General features: G+C 47.9%; 1 protein-coding gene, 2 non-coding genes and 1 pseudogene across 5 annotated transcripts in view; 3 read left to right on the top strand and 1 right to left on the bottom strand.

The window, feature by feature from the left end:
- EMILIN2 (elastin microfibril interfacer 2) overlaps nt 1–22964 on the bottom strand; it is a 59414-nt gene that overhangs the window by 5140 nt on the left and 31310 nt on the right. For all 3 annotated transcript variants that reach the window (XM_061399835.1, XM_061399833.1, XM_061399834.1), the window contains one exon: nt 13906–15819. In XM_061399835.1, coding sequence (XP_061255819.1) covers nt 13906–15819 — 1914 coding nt within the window. The remainder of the gene's footprint in view (nt 1–13905; nt 15820–22964) is intronic.
- On the top strand, nt 6592–6664 carry TRNAR-CCG (transfer RNA arginine (anticodon CCG)). The gene has a single exon. It is a non-coding gene; the product is annotated as a tRNA-Arg (tRNA).
- LOC133237902 (U6 spliceosomal RNA) lies at nt 20389–20491 on the top strand. The gene has a single exon (XR_009733410.1). It is a non-coding gene; the product is annotated as a U6 spliceosomal RNA (small nuclear RNA).
- LOC133237614 (ubiquitin-like) lies at nt 22104–22490 on the top strand (annotated as a pseudogene).

Raw genomic sequence — 22964 nt, 5'->3', positions numbered from 1 at the left:
TAAAACACGCTCCTTGCTGGCAAGGATGCCCACCCTCTAGCTGCTTCTGTCCGACATAAACTGCTTCTTTGCATGCTTTCCCACACGTACTGTTTCTTACAAACCCTGTGCCTACTCTACAAAATAGGCAAATAAACTCAGAAACAGAAGGCACTGCATCCAAAGTACAAGAATAGATTGGTGTTAAAAGAGGCCTAACCAGAGAATAAGAATGTCTTCACTGATTAGAAATATGCTTGCCAAAATAAGAAAATTCAGTGAAAGAGTTGGTAGACAAAATCAAGGAGATCTTTTAGAAGGTAGACCAGGTAGATAAAATAATGGATAATAGGAGAGAAACTAGGAAAATTAGATTCTTTCCAATCCAGAACTTTCTCGAGTAAATAGAAAAACTGGGGCATAGAGAGGTGGTAAGGAGAGAATCGAATGCACAATTCGTTAGAATTGTAAAAGATCCCAGCTGGATTATTAAATAAAAGACCCAAACCAAGGCATAGTCAGAACACTGAGGATAAAGAGAAGATCCTACAGACTTGGGGGATGGAGAGAAGTGACTTCAAATCAGAAGGACATCATCAGACTCTCAAGTAAGGGAAACCAGGAAGCAAAAGAACACCACCTTCAAATGTTGAAGGAATATCATTGTTAACCTTGAGTTCTATACTCAGCTAAAGTATCTGCCAGTTGTGAAACTAGAATAAACCTTTTTCAGCCATGAAATATTTAAAGACCAGCAAAACTCTTGAGCACCCTTTCTTAAAAAGCTATTGGAAAATGTACTCCACCTAAATGAAAGTAAACCATTAAAAACCTAGAAGTTCAAGAAACTTCTAGGATGGTAGTGCAAAGTTTCAGATTGAAAGCCTTAGAGCTTTCTCAAGTCTAGAGAGGAAGCAGTCCAGGCTGTGTTGGGAAGACAGAACTCCCAGAGGGAGGTCATTAGGTTGAAAAATGGAAGGGGATAAATGTATACTTACGCTGATTCATGTTGTTGTACAACAGAAACCAACAACATTGTAAAGCAATTATTCTCCAATTTGAAAAAAATTTTTTTAAATTAAATGCATGATTTGCCAAAAAAAAAAATTTTTTTTTAATGGAACCAACAAATGACCTGATACTTTTTATGGTATTGAGAGAGTTTCAGTGAGTGAGAAGAATCCCAAGACAGATACATAAAATCTAGCAAATAACACTACTACTAATTCAGAGGAAAGCAACACAATCCTATTTGGCTATTATTGAGCTGTTTAGCTTATAGTATAAATACTGAATTGAGTTTTGTGGTATAACTATTGGGAGTTGGGAGGAGGGGGAGACATGAAAGAGCCTTATGGGTTAATGTCTGCAGCTGATAATGTCCAATACTGTATATAATATCCATATAGAGATATCTAAAGCTAATAAATTGATTTAGAAATAAGGAAGTAAACATCAGTGGAGAAAACAGCTCAAAGAATTGCATGTGGCCACTTCTGGGATGAGAAGGGTAACAGGGAGAAGGGGCAGGGGAGGTGGTTTCCATTGTAAATTCCTCAGAAGTGTTTTGTTTTTATAAAACACAGACGATACTGGGGCCCACCCCATCTCCTTTCCCTCCAGTCCAAGCATGCTCAGGTCCCTCCTTGTCCGTCTCCCCTCCTCACGCTGTTTTCTCGGCTCACAAGTTGGCCTCCCTCCGCGGCGCACGCTCCCACCTCCCTTCTCTGCTGGAGAAGCTCCTCGAACATTGCTCCTCTCCTCTCCATCTCTCTCCTTCCGCCTCACTGGCTCCTTCCCTTCAGCCCAAGTTTGCGTGTCTCCACCCGTACTTTAAACACACAGACTTCCCCAGTCCTATAACCCTCAAAGAATTACAGTACACAAAGCACCTGCTGCTGCTGCTAAATTGCTTCAGTTGTGTCCGACTCTGTGTGACCCCATAGACAGCAGCCCACCAGGCTCCCCGTCCCTGGGATTCTCCAGGCAAGAACACTGGAGTGGGTTGCCATTTCCTTCTCCAGTGCATGAAGTGAAAAGTGAAAGTGAAGTCGCTCAGTCATGTCTGATGACTCTTAGGACCCTATGGACTGCAGCCTACCAGGCTCCTCTGTCCATGGGATTTTCCAGGCAAGACTACTGCAGTGGGGTGCCATGGCGTTCTCCGACACAAAGCACCTAAAAATAGCCAAATACAAGCCCCTCACACCTTTTTTTGTACCTATCCCCCTACAAACCCTTTGCATCATCCCGCTTTTTCTGAAGCCCCATCTGTCTCTGTCACCTCGTCTAGGTGCTTGAGTCGTATTTTACTCTGCCCTCTCCTTTCTCACACGCACCCCGATCTGGGCTAAGTCCAGCTTCTCATTTTGAATCATCCTTCGGGTCCTTCCTCCCTACCTTTCTCAGAGGACAGTTTGTCCTTATCATCGTCCCTGCTCAGAACCCTCCAGCTGTCCTCCACTGTTCATAAGATCCAGTCGAATCTCCTCTGACAGCCGTGTCCGCGCCACCTGCTCCATCGTCTCCTGCCACCTTCAGTCCAGCCCCCGGCCCGGCTCTTCGGGAATCCTCAACGACACACACCCCTCCCCACAGTCCCGCTGCTCCTTGTGAAGCCCAGCAGCGCTTAACAATCTTGCCTCCCAATCACGGAGCTCTGAGGGCCTGTCTGGTTTTCATACCTCTCCTCACTTGCTGGATGATGAACACTTGAGGACACGTTTTAATGGTCTTTTGTCACCAGGGACTGGCACGTGACACTGAGACGTCTGAGTATTTGGTGAAGGAAGAAAGGCCGGTACCCTGGGCTGCACCCTCACTCCCGCCAGCCAGTAGAGGAGGCGCCCTAACTTTGCTAACAATAATCGTCTTTCTAGGGTCTGTAAGGATAATGCCAGAACTTAGAAACAGTGATGGTTCTCTCTCTCAGTCATCACTCCCTCAACACCCAGGCCTGTGATATCAAGTGGAAGGCAGAGGGGAAAGAATGAACAAATAAACCACTTGGGCCAAATATCCTGCACTGATCTCCACGGGGAGTCCGTCCAGGACTCTGTGCAGAACGGGTGGCTCCGACACCCCTCACATCACAGCAGAGACGGCATGAAAAAGCCGCCCTGGATCCCGACTGCTCCCCAACCTTGGCCCCCAGCACATCACGTAGTGTCTCTAACACACACATTTATTACACACTGGAAACAAACTGGACAGCATCTTGCTCCATCTGGGAAGATAACTCTGGCAGCCAGTGTCTCTTCGAACTGCACATATGTTTCTAATCCAGTGACCATTTGAGTTCATAAGAACCAAGTGGGGCTGCCCGTGTTTCACGTGAGGAATGATGATGCTTTTGCTCCACAGCCTGCCTCCAGGTCTCCGTCCTGATGCCCCCGCAGTGGCCTTGTGCAGCTGTGCACAAGCTGGGCCACGACCTCACCAAGGACAGAGCCAATAGCAGGTAGGAAAGGCCACTCCCACTCCGCTAAAGTTCTTATTAAAAGCCACTGTAACCTTTGCTAAGATGAAGACCTGCCTGAGGAAACTGTCAGCAACCCCATGGAGTCGTGTCACAGCACAGGGCTGCGGGGACGTCAGAGTCTGTGTTGGCGGCGTGGCTGAGTCATCCAGCACTCAGGCTAAACCCTCAAAGTCTCCTGACAAGCAGGCAGAATTTGGCTGATCAGATGAAGTGACAGGTGTGGGGCCACATCCCTGACAGTGACAAGTCACTGTGCAAATGTCCAGGCCAATTCACTAGAAGCCCAGTGTGGGGAGGGGGTGGGGAGCTGCCTGGCATTGCGAGGGTGTCTGCTGACCAAATGCAACTACAGGTCGGGGTGGTGGGACTGTTTTAAAGATGGCAATCAAGACTTCTGACTTTGTATTTTTTTTTTTTTTTTTGGTTGCATGGCTTGTAGGATGTTAAATTCCCTGACAAAGGACTGAACCTGGACCCTTGGCAGTGACAGCGTGGAATCCTAACCACTGGATTGCCAGGGAATTCCCAAGACTTCGGGCTTTAAAAGAAACCCACCCACATTCTGACATACAGCAGGCTAAGTGGAAGGATAGTCACACCACTTGGCAAAGCTCTGTGCCTGGGAAGGACCCTCGCCACCCTGATGAGAAACGCCAGGCTCAGAGGGGTTGCCGAGGGACCAGGTTCCTGCACTGACCAGGCATGGGGGGCACGAGGCAGGGGCTTTGAGGAGACACTCGATGGTCTCCCTGCCTGGAAGGTCAAGGGGGGAGAGGATGGGGAGGCATGTAAAGGAGCCGCTGGGGAGACGACGCACAGAAACCCCACGCGACTCCCCTGACAGCAGGGCGGGGGAGACCATGGGTTTGCAGGAACTGTCCTACTGAGCAAACAGTGGAAATGCTGCTTTGCACTTTGGCTGGAATGAAGAGAGAAAACACTCAAGCTGGTCCTGGGGGCACTGTGTGGTTCCATCACAGCACTGATGGATAAAGATGATGTGGTGTGTGTGTATATATACACACACACACACAATGAAATATTACTTGCCCATTAAAAAGAAAGAAATATGGGACTTCGCTGGTGGTCCACACTCGGCTAAGACTCCACACTCCCAAAGTATGGGGCCCGGGTTCGATCCCTGGTCAGGGAACTAGATCCCACATGCCTCAACTAACACCCAGGACAGCCAAATAAATATAAATTTTAGAAAAAGAATGAAGTAAAGCATTTGCAGCAACATGGATGGATCTAGAGACTATGACCTATCTAGGGCCCGTACTGACCGTCCCTCCAGAGCACGGAGCCCTGCCGAGAAAGGAGTCCCGCCCAGTGTGACCACGCAGAGGCCCCTGGAATCAGGCTCCACAGGGCAAACAGGCTGGCATTTCTGAAAAGTGCGGTCTAGAGATCACTGACACACACACAGCTCCAGCCTCGCGGGTTGACTTCGGCAGGGCAGTGTCCTTGGAACAGACGTCACCTGTTATCACTGAACCCTAGAGAGGCCGACCTGACCCAAAAAGTCACCGGGGATTTCTTCTTTGATAGAAATTCACAAGCTGATTTGAAGCTGTACATGGACACACAGAGGGTCTACCCGATTTTAAGACTTGCTGTAAAGCCGCCACGGTCAGGATGTGAGGAGGCACAGTGACAGCGTCGGCAGAGCCCGTCAGCGGACACGCGGGTCCCGCAGAGCTGGCGCGGGGGCTGCGGCTCCGCACCCAGGACTTTCCCTCCCTTCCCACCCTCCCCACCACCCCCTGCTTCTCCGCTTCTCTCTGGCCCAGCTGCCTCTGAGGGGGGTCTGCCTTCCGCTTCCACGACGGGAGCTGGGGGGTTCTCTGTTTTAATTACAAATTTAATGACAAATTCCTGGAACTGACTTCACCCCTGCTGAGCAGGAGTCTCCCGAGGGAGCCCAGAGTCCTTATTTCTATCAAGCTCACAGGGGACTCTGCGCACAGCTGTAGGAGAGGCCGGTGCCAAGGACACAGCAGTCCTAGAGTCAAGGTTCAGACGGAGAAAAGCAGCCGCTGCTTTCACCAACTGAAGAGCTTTACAGAAACCAGATGCTCACAGAGCAGAAGGGCAGGTATCGTCCAGAGGCAGTGTGGTCTGAGTCTGCGCAGTTTATGCAGCCTTTATGTATTTATGACACTCGGACTGACTCCATCATGCTATCTGGGACCTACACTGGCCTCAAACTCAGCCAATTTCAAGTTGAAGGCCAAAACTGTCATAACACTGGCATGAGGCCACTCTTCCCCTGCCAGGCTTTACAAGTGCCGAAGAACTGATGCTTTTGAACTGTGGTGTTGGAGAAGACTCTTGAGAGTCCCTTGGACTGCAAGGAGATCCAAGCAGCCAATCCTAAAGGAGATCAGTCCTGGGTGTTCATTGGAAGGACTGATGCTGAAGCTGAAACTCCAGTACTCTGGCCACCTCATGTGAAGAGTTGACTCATTGGAAAAGACTCTGATGCTGGGAGGGATTGGGGGCAGGAGGAGAAGGGGATGACAGAGGATGAGATGGCTGGATGGCATCACCGACTTGATGGACATGAGTTTGGGTGAATTCCAGGAGTTGGTGGTGGACAGGCAATTCATGGGGTCGCGAAGAGTCGGACACGACTGAGCGACTAAACTGAGCTGATTTGAAAAACCTGTGTTTTTTTCATTCTTACAGCACAGCTTAGGCTAAGCAACTGGATAAAGATGGGGTTCTTAAATCTGTAGCACCCCCAAATGAAATGTTATTAATACCATTCAAAACTAAAAATAGAACTACCATATGATCCAGCACATAGACTCAACAGACATAAATCTGAACAAACTCCGGGGGATAATGGAGGACAGAGGAGCCTGGTGGGCAAAGAGAACATGACTTAGCAACTGAACCACAACAATAAGATGATCCAGCAATCCCACTCCTGGGCATGTATTTGGAAAAAAAACACATAATTTAAAAGGATACATGCAGCCCAGTGTTCACTACAACACTATTTACACGAGCCAAGACATGGAAGCCACCTAAATGCCCATGGATAGAGGAATGGATAAAGAAGATGTGATATATATACACAATGAAATATTACTCAGCCATTAAAAAGAAAGAAATACGGGACTTCCCTGGTGGTCGAGTGGATAAGACTCCACACTCCGAATGCATGGGGCCCGGGTTCAATCCCTGGTCAGGGAACTAGATCCCACATGCCTCAACTAACACCCAGGGCAGCCAAATAAATAAAAATAAATTTTAGAAAAAGAATGAAGTAATGCCATTTGCAGCAACGTGGATGGATCTAGAGACTATGATACAAAGTGAAGTAAGCCAGACAGAGAAAGACAAATAGCATATGACATCACTTACATGTGGAACCCAATTTTTTTTAAAAATGAAACAACTGAACTTACAAAACAGAATCAGACTTACAGATATTGAAAACAAACTTATGGTTACTAAAGGGGAAACACAGGGGTGAGGGATAAATCAGGACTTGGGATGAACACATGCACACTACTATATATAAGGTGCATAACCTATGGGACCTCCTGTATGGCCTAGGGAGCTCTACTCAATATTCCAGGATAACCTATATGAGAAAGGGATCTGAAACAGAATGAACATGTGTGGCTGTGTAACTGAACCACTTTGCTGTACACCTGAAACTAACAACATTGTAAATCAACTATACGCAAAAAAAAAAAAAAAAAAAATTTAAGTACTTACAAGAAATTGCCTGAAGACATCTGCAGAAGAAAGGGGTGGCAGATTGGAAAGAGGAAGCAGTCCCTGGGGTGTGTGGAAACAGTCCTGCATGTCCGGCAGGAAGGCCCTTCTTGGAACCATGAGGTGGGGGAGGAGAGCTACCCTGGCACAGAGACTGTCCCTCTGCCTGGCTCAGCTCTGTGGGAGCCCCAGGCTTCTCAATACCAGGAACTCGCCTACTATCCCAAGTGAAAGGGGAACAGCAGAAATGCCCAAATCTGCCCGGGGCTCAGTATCTGATCAGATGGGTGATGGGGAGGCTGTGTGGGCTCAGAGGCTGTGGTGCAGGCCAGGTGGTCCCAGGGCCCCAGCAGGAAGCAGATTCTGTCTTTGAGCCACGCTGGGGTCGGGGGGGCAGGGCCTGGAGCTGCCCCCACCCAATAACTACAGTAGCATGGAGACCGGGCAACTGCGGACAAGAAGCAGCTAAAAGGACGGGACAGGGAGCTGGGGGAGGGGGTGGGGGGAACTGAAACAAAAGTCCAGACTTCTGAGGCCACATCCACAGAATAGAGGACTTCCCCAATCCCCTTGTCGTTCAGAACCTGATTTACTAACCATGAATCCTAAATGTTGGGCTTCCCTGGAGGTAAACAATCCACCTGCCAAGCAGGAGACTTGGGTTTGATCCCTGGCTCAGGAATATCCCCTGGAGAAGGAAATGGCAACCCACTCCATTATTCTTGCCTGGAGAATTCCATGGACAGAAGAGCCTGGCGGGCTTCAGTTCATTAGGTCACACAGAGTCGGACACAACTGAGCGACTAAACAAGAACAACAAGAACCTGAATGCTAGGGAGGGGAGATTTCTCAGCTTTTTACACTTTACACTTCAGTCCCAATTTAGACAAGAAAACAAGAAAAAGAAGGAAAGAACAAAACCCTCTGGATCCCTAGAACATTCAGCAGAACACCTAAGGTTGTCATCCCACGTCTGCAGTGCGGGCGAGCCCACCTTCACTGCTCTGAGGCTGCATGCTTGTAAGAAGAGGAGAGGATTTCAGCCAGAAGCAGAAGGGATGTCCAGCAGAGGGGACAGAGGGTCACAGTCATGCTGATACTGAGGGATGACCAAGGGCCAGTCACTATTTAATACACTACTGGGACTTCTCCGTGGTTCAGTGGTTAAGACTCCCTGCTTCCATTGCAGGAGGCATAAGTTTGATTCCTAGTCAGGGAACAAAGATCCTACATGCCACACAGAACAGCCAAAAAATAGAAAAAGAAAAGAAATACTCCTTAGGAACAGGGGGGCTTCCCAGGCGGCGCTAGTGGTAAACATACCTGCCCATGCAGGAGACGTGAGTTTGATCCCTGGGTCAGGAAGATCCCCTGGAGGAGGGCATGGCAACCCACTCCACTATTCATGCCTGGAGAATCCCATGGATAGAGGAGCCTGGTGGGCTACAGTCCATGGGGCTTCAAAGAGTCAGGCACAACTCAAATGACTTAGCATGCACAGGAACAATAGTTATCATGCTAACTTCTTTAAGTATCACTATCACCATGATTCTCTCCAATTAACAGCTATAGAAAGTGAGGCATTAAGTAGATAAATAATTTGTCCAAAGTCACAAAGAATGTGTAGAGTAGCTGGGATTACAGACTTGGGAAATAATAATCACTTCCTGGCTCAAAATTCTCCAAGAGTTTCTCATGATACTTGAAATCCAAATCTGTCATCTCAGCCTACAAAATCCCACCTGATCTGACCCCTACCCCCTGACCTCATTGCCTGTGACCTTCCCCCTTGCTCATGGACTTGATCAAACTGACGTCCTGAGTTCTCAAACAGGACAAAGACATCCCTGCCTCAGGACCTTCGCATATGCTGTTCCCTCTGCCAGGAACAGATCTCTACAAGGCTCATTCCCTCATCTTACTCACGTCTCTGCTCAAAGGTCGTCTCCACTGAGCAACCTTCCCTGACTTCTCATCTAAAACACCAAGTCCCCTGTTCTCTGTCACCTCCTCTGCTTATCTTTCCCTGCACACTGATTGCCTGCTGAAATCAGACCTTTATTTGCTGGGCTGTGCATTCCTTGACTTCCCCCTCTAGATCCTGCAAGGGCTAAAACTCCAGTGCAAGGACATGACTATTTGTGGAATGAATGACTGTATGAATGAAGGGGGGTGGGGTGCACGGGGCCCAGGAAAGGGCATGACACCCACCTCACAGAGTGGACGATGAGACAGTCACGAAAATACAGTGGTCCTAGGGACTTCCCTGGTAGTCTAGTGGTTGACTCTGCACCTCCGCTGTGGGGGATGTGGGTTCAATCCCTGGTCGAGGAGCTAAGATCCCACAAGCTGCAAGATGCAGCCAAAAAAATATACTAGTTCTTTACCTTTTAGAAGTTAGGCACCTCTCCAAGTCCTGGATGAAAGGCAGGGACCTTCTGTCCAAAAAAGTAACCAAACATTTGTATATAGTCTCGAGAGTCTCTTTTAAGACCCAGGGAAGAACGTCTGCACTGATGTGAGGGATACAAAGAGACTGGGACTGCTTTCAGCATTGGCTGAGGCCATTCTGGTTCCCGCTCCACCCTCCCCACCCGCTGCCAGCTGGGCAGTTCAGCTCCCTCTGGGTGCTTCCAAAGAAGAGAATGGGCTCCCTGCACAGAGCAGCAGGCGGGGCAGAAACAGCAGAGTCTAGGTCCTTGGCCCAGCAATCTGGCCTCTGGTGACCATGTCCTGCACCCTCAGCTCCGCACCTTGGCTTGCGGTGGGAGCAATGATGACAATCGTTAATATTCCTCCCCTTCCAACACACAAGCCGCGTCATCTCTCAGGGTGACTTGTTTTGAACAATGGGATGTGGCAGAAGGGACATGGTGCCAGCTCCGGGCCCCGCCTGGAAGGGGCTCCTGCTTTTGCCTTGTGGTAAGTGTGACTCCCCGAGACCACCATGCTGAGAGAAGGTGCACGTCCACCACGTGGAGAGAGAGGATGGCCGTGTGCAGGAACACGTGGCCGGTCTTCCTGCAACTTCCAGCTCAGCCCAGCCCAGCCCACTGGTCCCCTGACCACAGCCAAATGAGTGACTTGAGCTGATGTCAAGTGGAGCGGAAGAGCTGCCAAGTCAGTTCCTGCCCCGCAGAACAATGGAAAGTGATGAAGCCTTGTTGTTTAAGCCACCAAGGTCTGGGGTCGGCAAACAGCAGCAAACAGCAGGTCCATCCCACCCCTCAGCAGGGACGCCCTCCCCTCCTGCTTCTCTGAACACTTCCAGTAGTCATGTACAGATGTGCGAGTTGGACCATAAGGAAGGCTGAGCACTGAAGAATTGATGCTTTCAAACTGTGGTGCAGAAGATTCTCAAGAGTCCCTTGGACTGAAAGGAGATCAAACCAGTCAGTCCTAAAGGAAATCAACTCTAAATGTTCGTTGGAAGGACTGATGCTGAAGCGCCAATCCTTTGGCTACCTGATGTGAAGAGCTGACTCGCTGGAAAAGACCCTGATGCTAGGAAAGATTGAGGGCAGGAGGGGAAGGGGGCGACAGAGGATGAGATAGTTGGATGGCATCATCAACTCAACGCACGTGAGTTTGAGCAAACTCTGGGAGACGGTGCAGGACAGGGAGGCCTGGCGTGCTGCAGTCCATGGGGTCGCATAGAGTCAGACACAACTGAGGGACTGAGCAACAACTCACCGTTCGGTACAAGCTCCAGCATCGCCCCCTTTCAGAAGTCTCTCTCATCACACCATCTCACCCTTCACCCTACTGGCCTATGAACTCGCAACCTACTCAACCTTGATGAGAAGGCCTCATCAACTCAGAGAAGCGCTCCCTGACTTCCACGGTGGCCGTGACCATCTCTGCCTACTTGTCCCCCTCAAACCGTCATTGTCCCCTGCACTGCCATCCCTGTGCTCCACACACATAAGCTCGTCACTCCCACACAAGACGGGCTCAGTAAGAGCCAGTGAACTACAAGGACGAGCCCTGATACACCATCTCGTTCACCCTCTCTGCAGGCCTGTGTGTGTCACTCCCCCACCCCCAAACCTGGGCCTGGAAATGCCCGGAAGGCCAGGGTTGTGCCACTCACCTCCTCATCCCTCACGGAGCCCTGCATACAGTGGCTGTTTAGTCACTAAGTCGTGTCCGACTCCTTGTGACCCCAGGGACTGCAGCACGCCAGGCTCCCCTGTCCTTCACCATCTCCCAGAGTTTGCTCAAACTCATGTCCACTGAGTCACTGCTGCACACAGTAAGCACTCAATAAATGTGCTGCTGACTCTTCACGGGGCGCTGTGACCTGAGCTCTAAACTCACCCAGTGACCCCTGACACTCAGGTTCTCCCGGACCTGGATGCGCTGCAAGAATGGACAGCCTCGGCCTGTGTATTGTTAACTCTTCTCAATCAATGGAGTTCCCGAAAGTCCATGCATTCTACTCTCACGACAATGGATTCATTCCAAAAGGAGCATCTTGTGGGAGCCGCCTTCCCTTTACAGGCATTCACCCCAACCCCTCTTTCCACAGCCAAGCGTGAAGGAGTTAACACAGCTTCCCACGCCGCCCGGGAGCTGCAAATCAACTGGAACTATCTGCTTCGATCTGTTGTTACAAAGCACAGTCCAGACAGAACTGTCACCAGGAGGCACAATCACCCTATGAACACACACAGGGTCCCCTGACCTTTCCCCAGCATTCCAGAGATCTGGGAGCTGTGTGGGCCTGGGGGGAGGGGATGGAGGTTATAAATAGCAGGACTGGCCTGGGTAATTCCTTATCTACAAACTCCTTATCTCTGGGAAGGTTCAAAGCGTGTCCCACTGACCACTTCAGACTTCCCACTTCCCTGGGATCAGGCCCTGGCTCTCCTCTCCTCAGGCTGTAAGCCCCAGCTGCGTTGTTGTTGCTGTTATGCAGTTACTATTATGCAGTTGCTAAGCTGTGTCCAGCTCTTTGCAACCCCATGGACTGCAGCCCATCAGGCTCTTCTGTCCTCCACTATCTCCTGGAGTTTGCTCACATCCATGTCCATTAAGGCGGTGATGCTATCCAACTATCTCATCCTCTGCTTCCCCCTTCTCCTTTTGCCTTCAATCTTTCCCAGCATCAGGGCCTTTTCCAATAGGACCCAATCCTAAAATCCCATAGGCTCACACCAGGCCAAGAACTAGCATCAACACATGAGGGCCTTTGTCACCTGGAGCTGAGCAAGGTGAAAAGGCAACACAGGCCAGCAGGGAAGACAGGGGGAAAGAAAACAGGGAGAGGACTGGTCAGGAGGTGGAGTCCTTCTTGGCACACGGCTGGCCCTCCCCTGTCCTCGTGGACCTGTGAGTCTGCGTTCGTTTTGGGGAGACACAGAGGAGACGTGGGCTGGCCTGGACGACAGCACCCAGGGTCCCCACCCTGCCTCCACTGTGCGACTTTAGAACATGTCCCTGCGGGGAGCAGCCCATGTGCCCCAACTACTAAGCCTGTGCTCTGGAGCCTGGGAGCTGCAACTGCAGGGAGAAAGCCCACATACTCCAACTAGGAAGTAGCCTCCGCTGTCTGCAACTAGAGAAATTCTGCTCGGCAATGAGGACCGAACACAGCCGAAAATAAATAAATAAAATTTTAAAAATAAAGAAAACTCTGCTCAGCACTGAGGTTGCTGAATCCAGGTACCAGGGAGGCTCTGTCCTTCAGGGATGACATGCTGAGCCCCCAGGTAACAAAAATGTTAACTTGAATATGTCACTCAGTACTATTAAGGGACCATTCATTCAGTCCATTCATTCATTCAACAAACATTTGTCAAGAGTGAAATGTATAATGGTAAAGAATCTGCCTGCGAGGCAGGAGCCACAGGAGACACAGGTTTGATCCCTGGGGTCAGGAAGATCGCCTGCAAAAGGAGATAACAACCCACTCCAGTATTCTTGCCTGGAGAATCCCATGGACAGAGAAGCCTGGCCCCCTACAGTTCATGGGGTCACAAAGAAGCAGAGATGACTGAAGGGACTTAGCACGGATGTGCATACAGAGTGTGTAGCATGAATCTCCCTAAGCACAGCCGATGAGCATCCTTGTTCTGGGCGTGCTGGGGCATTGAACAGTTCCTGCCCCTAAAGTACTCTGTCCAGGGTCCTCTCTCTGTCTTTGGAAAGGAACACAATGCGTTCTACTTGCCATCATCGAGGCCCTAGGTTTTAGGGAACAAAAGATTGCCCAAAGATGATAATGACACCAGCAAACAAGAAGTGATGTTTTCAGAGAGGTGAAGGGGTGTGCATACAGGAGACTCCCTGAGTAGAAGACAGGACAACATGCCCATCGCCCCAAGCTGTTAGGCCACAAATCTGACCCCAAATCTAAGCTCCCCAACATGACAGTATAGATCAGCCTTCTGCCACCTACCTGAGGGCAAGGACCAGTTTTCCTTCTGTATTTTCAACCTGTTGTGGGCTGATAACTTACAAAACGCACAAATCGTGTGCTTGAGTGCTACGGTGACGTCAAGTTATTCTAAGTTTCTAAACACTTGCTCTCACTGTTGGTCTTTGTCTCATTGCTACTCAGCACCAGACAATTCACGCACTTTCCCCACCCCATCTACGAAGCACACTTTGGGCCAGCAGTGACGTGGCTCATGCCACAAACCATCCAAAATCTAGCAGAACACGCGTTACAAATACTCAAAATGGGAAGGCAAAGGTGCACTTACTTGCCGATGGCTGAAACCGGATCAGGTCTTGCAGGTCAGTAGAAATCTGGAAGACGTGGCTGTAGAACTGCTGGACGGAATTCTTCAGGCCGGAGATCTCTCTGGAGTGTGTCCGGAGCGTCCCGTTCATCTGCCGGACGCAGCTCCAGAGGCTGTTCACGTGCTTGTTGAGCCCCTCCTTGATCTTCTGAAGGCTCCCAGAGATGGAGTCCAGCTTGCTACAGGTCTTCTCCACGTGAGACACCCTGTCCTCCACCACGGACACCTCCCTCTGGACTCCGTGCGTCTTCTCCTTACAAGTGTCCAGCTCGCTGAGGACGAGGTCCTGCAGCCGCTGCCACCTGCCCTCCAGCTGGTCGCAGCAATGCACTGGGGGGGCCTGGGGAGACAGCAGGGGCGCCTCCGTCCTCCCTGGCTCACCCACCTTGGACCACCCACCCCCTGCAGCCTTTTTCCCTCCTCTACCACCACTCAGCTCGTTCTGTAGACGTCTCAAGTGGTCATCTGTGTGGTTGAGCCAAGAATAAAGAAAACTGAAGTCCTGCTGAAGTCGCTGGATGCTGCGTTCAGTGTCCTGAAACTTCCCCTGCATCGTGTCGTTTAGAGATCTCAAAAGGCTCACCATCTCACCCCCGTTCCGCAAAGTGTCTTCCATCCCTCGAGGCTCTCCTCGGAGGTTCTGCAGGCACATGTCCTCCACCACCCGCACTTGGTCCTTCAGGCGCTTCAACTCCATCATGACCTGCGGGGGCCCAGCCCCCGACACAGTGGGCGGGGCTGCCACTGGGGGAGCAGGTACCATCTCTGAGCCGTTCACCATCTCCAGGAGGGCACTCCCCAGCCGCTCCTCCAGGGACTGTATTTTCTGATCAAGCAGCTGCCTCAGGCCGTCCACCTCCCCACTAATGGTCCCCCGGAGGGTTTCTTCAATGTAAAAGCAGTGCTCTTCTGCATTCCTCTCTGTCACGTTGATCCTTGCATCCAGTTCATGCCATCTGGCATCGAAGTCCACATCCGGCTCTGGAGCCTCGAGGCGGTCAAACTCATTGTCTAGTCGTGCATTCAGCATTCTTGTCGCTTCAGAAACTCTTTCGATTTTCTGGTCTAACATCTTGATCTGTGGCCCCAAGTCACCAGGCTTGGTACCGTCACAGCAGTTTGCATGGGCTGGAGGGTCTTGGACCCGGGCCTGAAGGTCACTGATTTCTTTTCTCAGCTTGGCCTCCTTCTCTCCTATCAGCTCGATCACTCCCAGGTAGCTGCTCCCATAGTCATCACAGTGCTGCTGGAAACCGATCAACTTGTACTCACACGAGTTCTTCAGGTCAGCCAGCTTTCGGTCCATCCCTTCCATAAGCTCCTCCCTCAGGGCATCGATCTTACTGTCCACGTAGGCTTGGAAGAGCTCGCTGGTCGTCATGGTGACCGTTGGGCCCTGGGCGGCCTCCTGGAGCTGTCTGAGCTGCCCTTCATAGCCCTTCACTTTCCCGTCCAGCTCCTCCAGCTTGTCACTCTTGGTCTTCAGGGCATCCTTGACTTCAGCCAGTTCAGACTTGATGTCCTTCATGCCTGACTCCTTATTGCTGAGGATGCCGGGGGGCTGAACTGTTTCTGGTTCTCCACCCACAGCGCTGATGGGCGTTGGCCGGGGGTGCAGGTTGCTCAGCCATGAGGCCAGCATCTTGCTGGCATCATCCTGGACGGCGTGTTTGAGGTTTTCACTCACTCCAGCAACGGAAGACTGAAGGTCCAGAACCGTCCTGGTGAGCCGGAGAACCTTCTCCTCCAGCACCTGAATTTTCTTTTCCTGAAGTTCCTGGGGCCCCTGTTTTGGATCTCTTGTCTGACTTGGGTCTGCTGCAGGAGTGGGTGACACAGTGTTCTTAGGCTCTGAGACTCGGCTTGGTTCATTGTCTGTTACAAAGAAGAAAAGAGTCGGACACGACTTAACATTTCCTCCTTTTACCCAGTTTTGCAAAGACAATTGACAGGGTACTCCTGGGATACACGCAAACCTCCCCTACCACTCCCCTCTCACCACACACAGGCAGTCACTCTGCTGGAGTGCAAAAGATGATGGGCGTTAAGTCAAACAGACCTCCAGGGGATTCTGGCTCTTCTGTCTACAGTCCGCCCTCGAGCAAGTTAATTCACTTCTGTGAACTATAATCCCCTCGTCTATGAGGCAAAGTGACTATCTTCCCTCCTCTGGTTGTCAAGAGAATATTCACAGGACACATGACAGATATACAATGGTCTCTTTCACCCTGAAGGGAAATATTCTTTACTTATATTATCATCGGAACATATCATTCCCACATTTGTAACTGCAGCCACACCCCGACAGCTGACTGCATTCTGTAACCACAAGAAGCCACTTGGGATCCACCCATTAGTTGTTGGGTGGTATGATACCATGGCTTCCCCGGTGGCTCAGCGGTAAAGAATCTGCCTACGATACAGAAGCCACAGGAGACGCAGGTTCAATCCCTGGATCAGGAAGATCCCCTGGAGAAGGGAATGGCAACCCACTCCAGTATTCTTGCCTGGAGAATCCCACGGACGGAGGAGCGTGGTGGGCTACAGTCCATGGGGTCCCAAAGAGTTGGACATGACTGAAGTGACTTAACACACAGGCACACGATATCATGAGAGCAGCAAGTTATCCTCCAAGCAACTCCTAAATAGTCTCTTTCTTTTATTAGCATCCCTGTGCTAAGAGTCTCACAGACATTGTTTAGCACCATCATGCAGTTGGGAAACTAAAAGCAAAAGAGAGATAAAACAGAGTCTATTGGTGTCTCCCAACAACACAGCCATGTGGCCCTATGTAGTGAGATTCACTAAGTCAAAGAATACATTGAAATCTTTTTTTACCCATGTCCCACTCAGCTTTGAGATCTCAGATCCAAGACCAGAGATTGAACCTGGGCCCCCAAAGTGAAAGTGCCTAACCACTGGACCACCAGGGAAGTCCCCAGACATTGAATTTTTGATAATTCTACTTTGGGAAATATACCCCACAAGGAAACAGCCCAAAAGAAAAAGTCATAAAATAATTGTGGTGAGTCATGAAAATAAACATGATATAAATAGAGAAACCAAAAAAAGGTCATCAAAATCTGAGGCACATGATGTCACAGAACACAAGGAATACTTGAAAGAGGTTACGGGACTTCCCTAGTGATCTAGGAGAAGGCAATGGCACCCCACTCCAGTACTCTTGCCTGGAAAATCCCATGGACAGAGGAGCCTGGTAGGCTGCAGTCCATGGGGTTGCTAAGAGTCAGACAGGACTGAGCGACTTCACTTTCACTTTTCACTTTCATGCATCGGAGAAGGAAATGGCAACCCGCTCCAGTGTTCTTGCCTGGAGAATCCCAGGGACGGGGGAGCCTGGTGGGCTGCCGTCTATGGGGTCGCACAGAGTCAGACACGACTGAAGCAACTTAGCAGTAGCAGCAGCAGCTAGTGATCTAATGATTAGGACTCTTTGCTTCCACTGCTGTAGGCCCAGGTTTGATCCCGGCTTCCCTGGCGGCTCAGACAGTAAAGAATCCGCCTGCAATGCAGGACATCCAGGTTCAATCCCTGGGTTGGGAAGATCCCCGGGAGAAGGGAATGGCACCCCACTCCAGTACTCTTGCCTAGAAAATCCCGTGGACGGAGGAGCCTGGTGGGCTGCCGTCTATGGGGTCACACAGAGTCGGACACGACTGAAGCTACTCAGCAGCAGCAGCAACAGCAGAGCAACTAATACACTGGGAACTAAGATCTCACAAGTCGTGTGACACAGCCAAAAAATAAAATGTAAAAATTAATATAAAAAAGAAAGGAATTAAAGAATCAACATCAACAAGCCTGCTGACAATACTGAGACCTAGCAAGTAAAGTGGAAAAAGCCACACACAACACAGATTATGACATAAAATGCACTCATGTACACTGACAAACTGGAAGTAAGTTTAGAATGTGGTAGATATTTGAGCTTAATGGTCATTGTTTTTTCCTCCTCTAACTTTTGCAGATGATCATAACAACAGTTATCATTCATTAAAAGCAACTTAGTGGTAAAACCGAGGCTTGAGTTTAAATGTTCTAACTCCCAAGCAGAAAACTAGAAAGAACATCTTGTTTTCCATACTGAAAAAATTCTCTCAGGATACTAGACATAAAAGTCAGTAAGTCACGTACAAATGAAATGCTGTTCTGAGCAAAGGAAATTTTTTTTAAAGGGCAGGAGAAGAGGGGAGGATCAGAATGTAAGCAGATGTTTTTCCTTCATATACTACTGGTGACTAAAAAAACTGCTACAAATTTTTGGAAGAATAACTTGGAGAATGTATCAAAATACTCCGAGTCCTTTGGACTCTGCAATTACACTTCTAGAAATTTATTCTAGTAAATAATACGGATGAATCCAAAAATTTAACAGAAAAAGTACTTATTCAAATACTATCTATAGAATAATGAAAAACTGAAAACGGCCTTAGGGGCCAAAAGTACAAGGTTGTATCCAAACAACCACACTCTATGCAGCCAAGACATGACACTAGAGAATATCTAATGACATGATGTTTTTTCATCAATTAAAAATTAAAATCAGTTAAAAATTTAAAAATAAGTGCCCAAAACAGTGTGTGCATTATAATGATGGTGGATTGAGGATAAGCACTTCCTTTCATTCTGAAATCCCATTAATGGCAAAAACAACACAAACAAAACAAACAAAAGAAACCCCAACCAAGTCACACATAAAAAACTGGGAATCAGAATGGTTTTCACAGTGCATTGGGAACTAGAAGAAAAAGAATTTTTAAATTGAAGCATAATGGATTTATAGTGTTGTGTTAGTTTCAGGGATTCTCTTCTTTAATTGCTCAGACCTGTCCAACTCTTTTGCAACCACATGGACTGTAGCCTGCCAGGCTCCTCTGTGCATGGGATTCTCCAGGCAAGAACACTGGAGTGGGTTGCCATTTCCTCCTCCAGGAGATTTTCCTGACCCAGGGATCGAACCCTCATCTCCTGCATTGGCAGATGTATTCTTTACAACTGAGCCACCTAGGAAGCCCAGTTTCAGGTATTCAGATAAAAATATAGATATATATAATCTTTTGTATATATATTCTTTTGTCCCATATATATTCTTTTTTCCCCATATAGATTATTTACAAGATATTGAATATTACAAGTATTGAGTTCCATGGTCCTTGTTTATGTATTTTATATATAGCAGTGTATATCTGCCAGTCCCAAATTCCTAATTTATCCCTCCCCCAGCTTCCCCCTTTGGTAACCATAAGTTTGTTTTCTATGTCTGTAAGTCTGTTCCTGTTTTTGCAAACAAGCTCATTTGTGTCTTTTTTTTTTAGATTCCACATAAAGTGATATCACATGAAATCTGTCTTTCTCTGATTTACTTCACTTAGTATGATAATGTCTAGGTCCATCCATATTGCTACAAGTGGCCTCATTCATTCTTCCTATGCTGAGTAATATTTCATTGTATATATGCACCCTGTCTGCTTTATCATTCGTCTGTCTATGGACATTCAGGTTGCTTCCATGTCTTGGCTATTGTAAACAGTAATGCAATGAACACTAGGGTGCATGTATCTCTTTGAATCATGATTTTCTCTGGATATATGCCCAGGAGTGGGCTCACTGGATCATACAGAAACTCTTTTTAGTTTTTCAAGGAACCGCCATACGGTTCTCCATAGTGGCTGTCCTAATGTACCTTCCAACCAACAGTGTCGGAGGGTTCCTTTTTGAAAACCAGAAGAAAACTGAGCAATGTGTTTAAAATTCTAAAGGAAAATTATTTCCAATCCAGAATTCTGAAGCTGGAGTAAATATACTTGTAGACTAGCATGTCCAAAAGTTTACCTCCCACGCAATCTCCTCATGAAACTACTGAATGATGTGCTTGACCAAAACAAGGGGATAAGATAAGGAAGAGCAAGCGGGGCGGGTGGGGGCGGACGGGAAGCAGGGAACGGACAAGAGAGAAGTCCGTGAAGATCGCCGGGCGGCAGCGGTGAACGAGGACAAGCAGGGACCACTCCAGGTGGGGCAGCCGGGAAAGCTCCAGGAGAGATTTCAAGACGGAACTGATGTATCTGAACATACAGAGGGGGCATGTAGATAACCAGCAGAGAGTCTGGGTTGAAGCAGGGATTAAAAATATAGAAAACCAAGCAAAGAAAAACATAATTATTAACACTAGAGAAATCAAAAAACTGTGTAGAAAAGGTAACATATTCATAGCACACTGCAGGGCTCAGCTGTAAACACGATGTACCAACTACAGTGGATCCAATAAACAGGGAACAGACAAAAACACAGCATAACTGAATGCAAAGGACGGGGGTGTGGAAACCTCATGTTAGAGGAAAGGGACTTAATTCCTCACCTTCCATAATGAGAAGTCAAGGATGTGGAGTAAATTCCAAAAGACCATCTAAAGAGTTTAAAGAAATGCTCACATCAGCAGCACATATACTAAAACTGGAAGGGTGCAGAGAAGATTAGCATGGTGCCTGCACAAGGATGGCACGTGTGTGAAGCAGTCCATGTTTTTAAGCAACCTAAGAGTGGTGGTATTAGTGGTAAAGAATCCGCTTGCTGATGCAGGAGACTTAGACACAAGTTCAATCCCTGGATCGGGAGGATCTCCTGGGGGAGGGCATGGCAACCCACTCCAGTATTCCTTCCTGGAGAATCCCATGGACAGAGGAGCCTGGCGGGCAAAGAGTCAGACAGGACTGAGCAACTTAGCACACATACACACACACACGTCCATCAACAGATAAATGGATAAAGAAGATATGGTGTATACACATATACAATGGAATACTGCTCAGCTATAATAATGCCATTTGCAACAATATAGACAGATCTGGAGGGTACTATGCTTACAGAAATAAAAATCAGACTAGAGAAAGACAAATAACCTACGTTACCACTTATGTGTGGAAGCTAAAAAATAAAACAAATGGATGTATATATAAAAACAAGAACAAATTCACAGATACAGAGAACAAACTGGTGGTTACCAGTGGGGAGAGGGAAAAGGGGAGGGACAAGACTGGGGCAGGAGATTAAGAGATACACACTACTGTGTATAAAATAAATAAGCCACAAGGACATACTATACAGCACAGGGAAATACAGCCATTATTCTGCAATAACTTTAAATGAAGTATAATCCATGAAAACACTGAGTCACTTTGTTGTAGAGCTATAATTAATATTGTAAATCAACTATACTTCAATTTAAAAGAAAAATTATAAGAGTTTAAAGCAATTACTCCTGAGAAGAAGGGAAACTGGCAGAGAAAGGGAATCACTGCTTTTCCTAATAGTCTTCATATTATAAAGCGATTCAACTCATTAAACTATATGTACGCTTAAACTTTTACAAGACAAAATCTAAAAGTAAACAAAACAGAAATAAACTGTCTACTGTGATCCAACGCGCCCTCTCAGAGCCCCCATCAGAGCCCTGACTGTGCTCTGATGTGACTACTTATCTAGTGTCCGCTTTGACTTTTTCTCCAAAACACCTAAGTATAAAGACTGCAGATCCAGAAGCTCAATAAATATTTGTGGGATGAATAAATTTTTCTTTAACAAAATGTATATGCAGATACAGGAAAGAGAGCAGTATTTTATAGTAAAATGTTAACAGTACTTCTCGTTTGGTGGTAAGATTAGATGTACTTTTTTTTTTTTTTTCTTCCTTTTCTTGGCCTGGCTGTGCAGCATGCAGGATCTTAGTTCCCCAACCGGGGATGGAACCCAGGCACCTGACACGGGAACACGGAGTCTTAACTACTGGACCACCGGGGAAGTTCAAGACGATATGTACTTAAATATTTTTCCTATATGTTTCAAGTGAAAGTAAAGGTTGCTCAGTTGTGTCTGACTCTCTGCGACCCCATGGACTATACAGTCCATGAAATTCTCCAGGCCAGAATACTGGAGTGGGTAGCCTTTCCCTTCTCCAGGGGATCTTCCCAACCCAGGGATCGAACCTAGGTCTCCTGCTTTGCAGGCGGATTCTTTACCAGCTGATCCACAAGGGAAGCCCCATATGTTACAAACATTCTTTAATTGATATGCATTACTTTTGTAATAAAAAAGTTATTTTAAAATCTGTTTTACAGGTCGGTGGCGGCAGCCTTGCAGCAGAGGCAGAGATGCTGACTTTTGTGAAGACCCTGAAGGGCAAGACCATCACCCCTGAGGTCAAGCCCAGCGACATCATTGAGAATGTCAAAGTCAAAATCCATGATCAGGAAGGTATCCCGCCTGACCAGCAGCATCTAGTTTTTGCCGGCACACAGCTGGAGGATGAGCTGTGCTCTGTCAGACTACAAAATTCAGAAAGAGTTCACCCTGAACTTAGTGCTTCATCTGTGAAGCGGCACCGTTGAGCCTTCCCCCTGCCACCTCGCTCAGAAATCCAACTGAGACAAGACGTCGGCTGTGTTACGATCACCGATAGCCCCGGCGGTCAACTGCTGCAAGAAGCGTGGCCACACCAAAACCTGCACCCCAGGAAGAATGTCAAATAAGGCCCCTCTGCCGGCTTCTTTGCCCACAGGGCAGCCTCCTGCCTGTGGCCCTGGGGCCTCAGTAAACTTTCCCTTTCTTTTTTTTTTTTTTTATAAGTTGCAAAGCTTTTACTGAAAATGTACTTTTTATAGCATCCATGATTTCACACCTGTGATTAACTAGCAATGATTTCAATACCTACAAACTCTTCTGCCTCTGAATTTGTCATAATGCATGAAACTAAGCTTATAACAGTAAGAAAAAACAACAGCTCATCTAATCCATCTTTATATCCTTCATGACAGCAAGATGCACAATTGAGTTCTTTAAAAGGGCTAAAAGTGATTGACATATAAATTCTGAGCTTATTTTTAAAGCTGTGTAAATCCAACATTTTTAAGACAACATTTAAAACAAAGGTCACACTTTATGAAAACAAAATTCTTAAATCAGGCTTTCTTCATTTTTAGTCTTTTGGTATTCTGCTCCATTTA

This window comes from Bos javanicus, chromosome 24, assembly GCF_032452875.1.
Source record: "Bos javanicus breed banteng chromosome 24, ARS-OSU_banteng_1.0, whole genome shotgun sequence".
In the NCBI taxonomy this organism is placed as follows: domain Eukaryota; kingdom Metazoa; phylum Chordata; class Mammalia; order Artiodactyla; family Bovidae; genus Bos; species Bos javanicus.
Note: the sequence above shows the minus strand (reverse complement) of the source record. Positions and strands in the feature narration are given on the sequence as shown.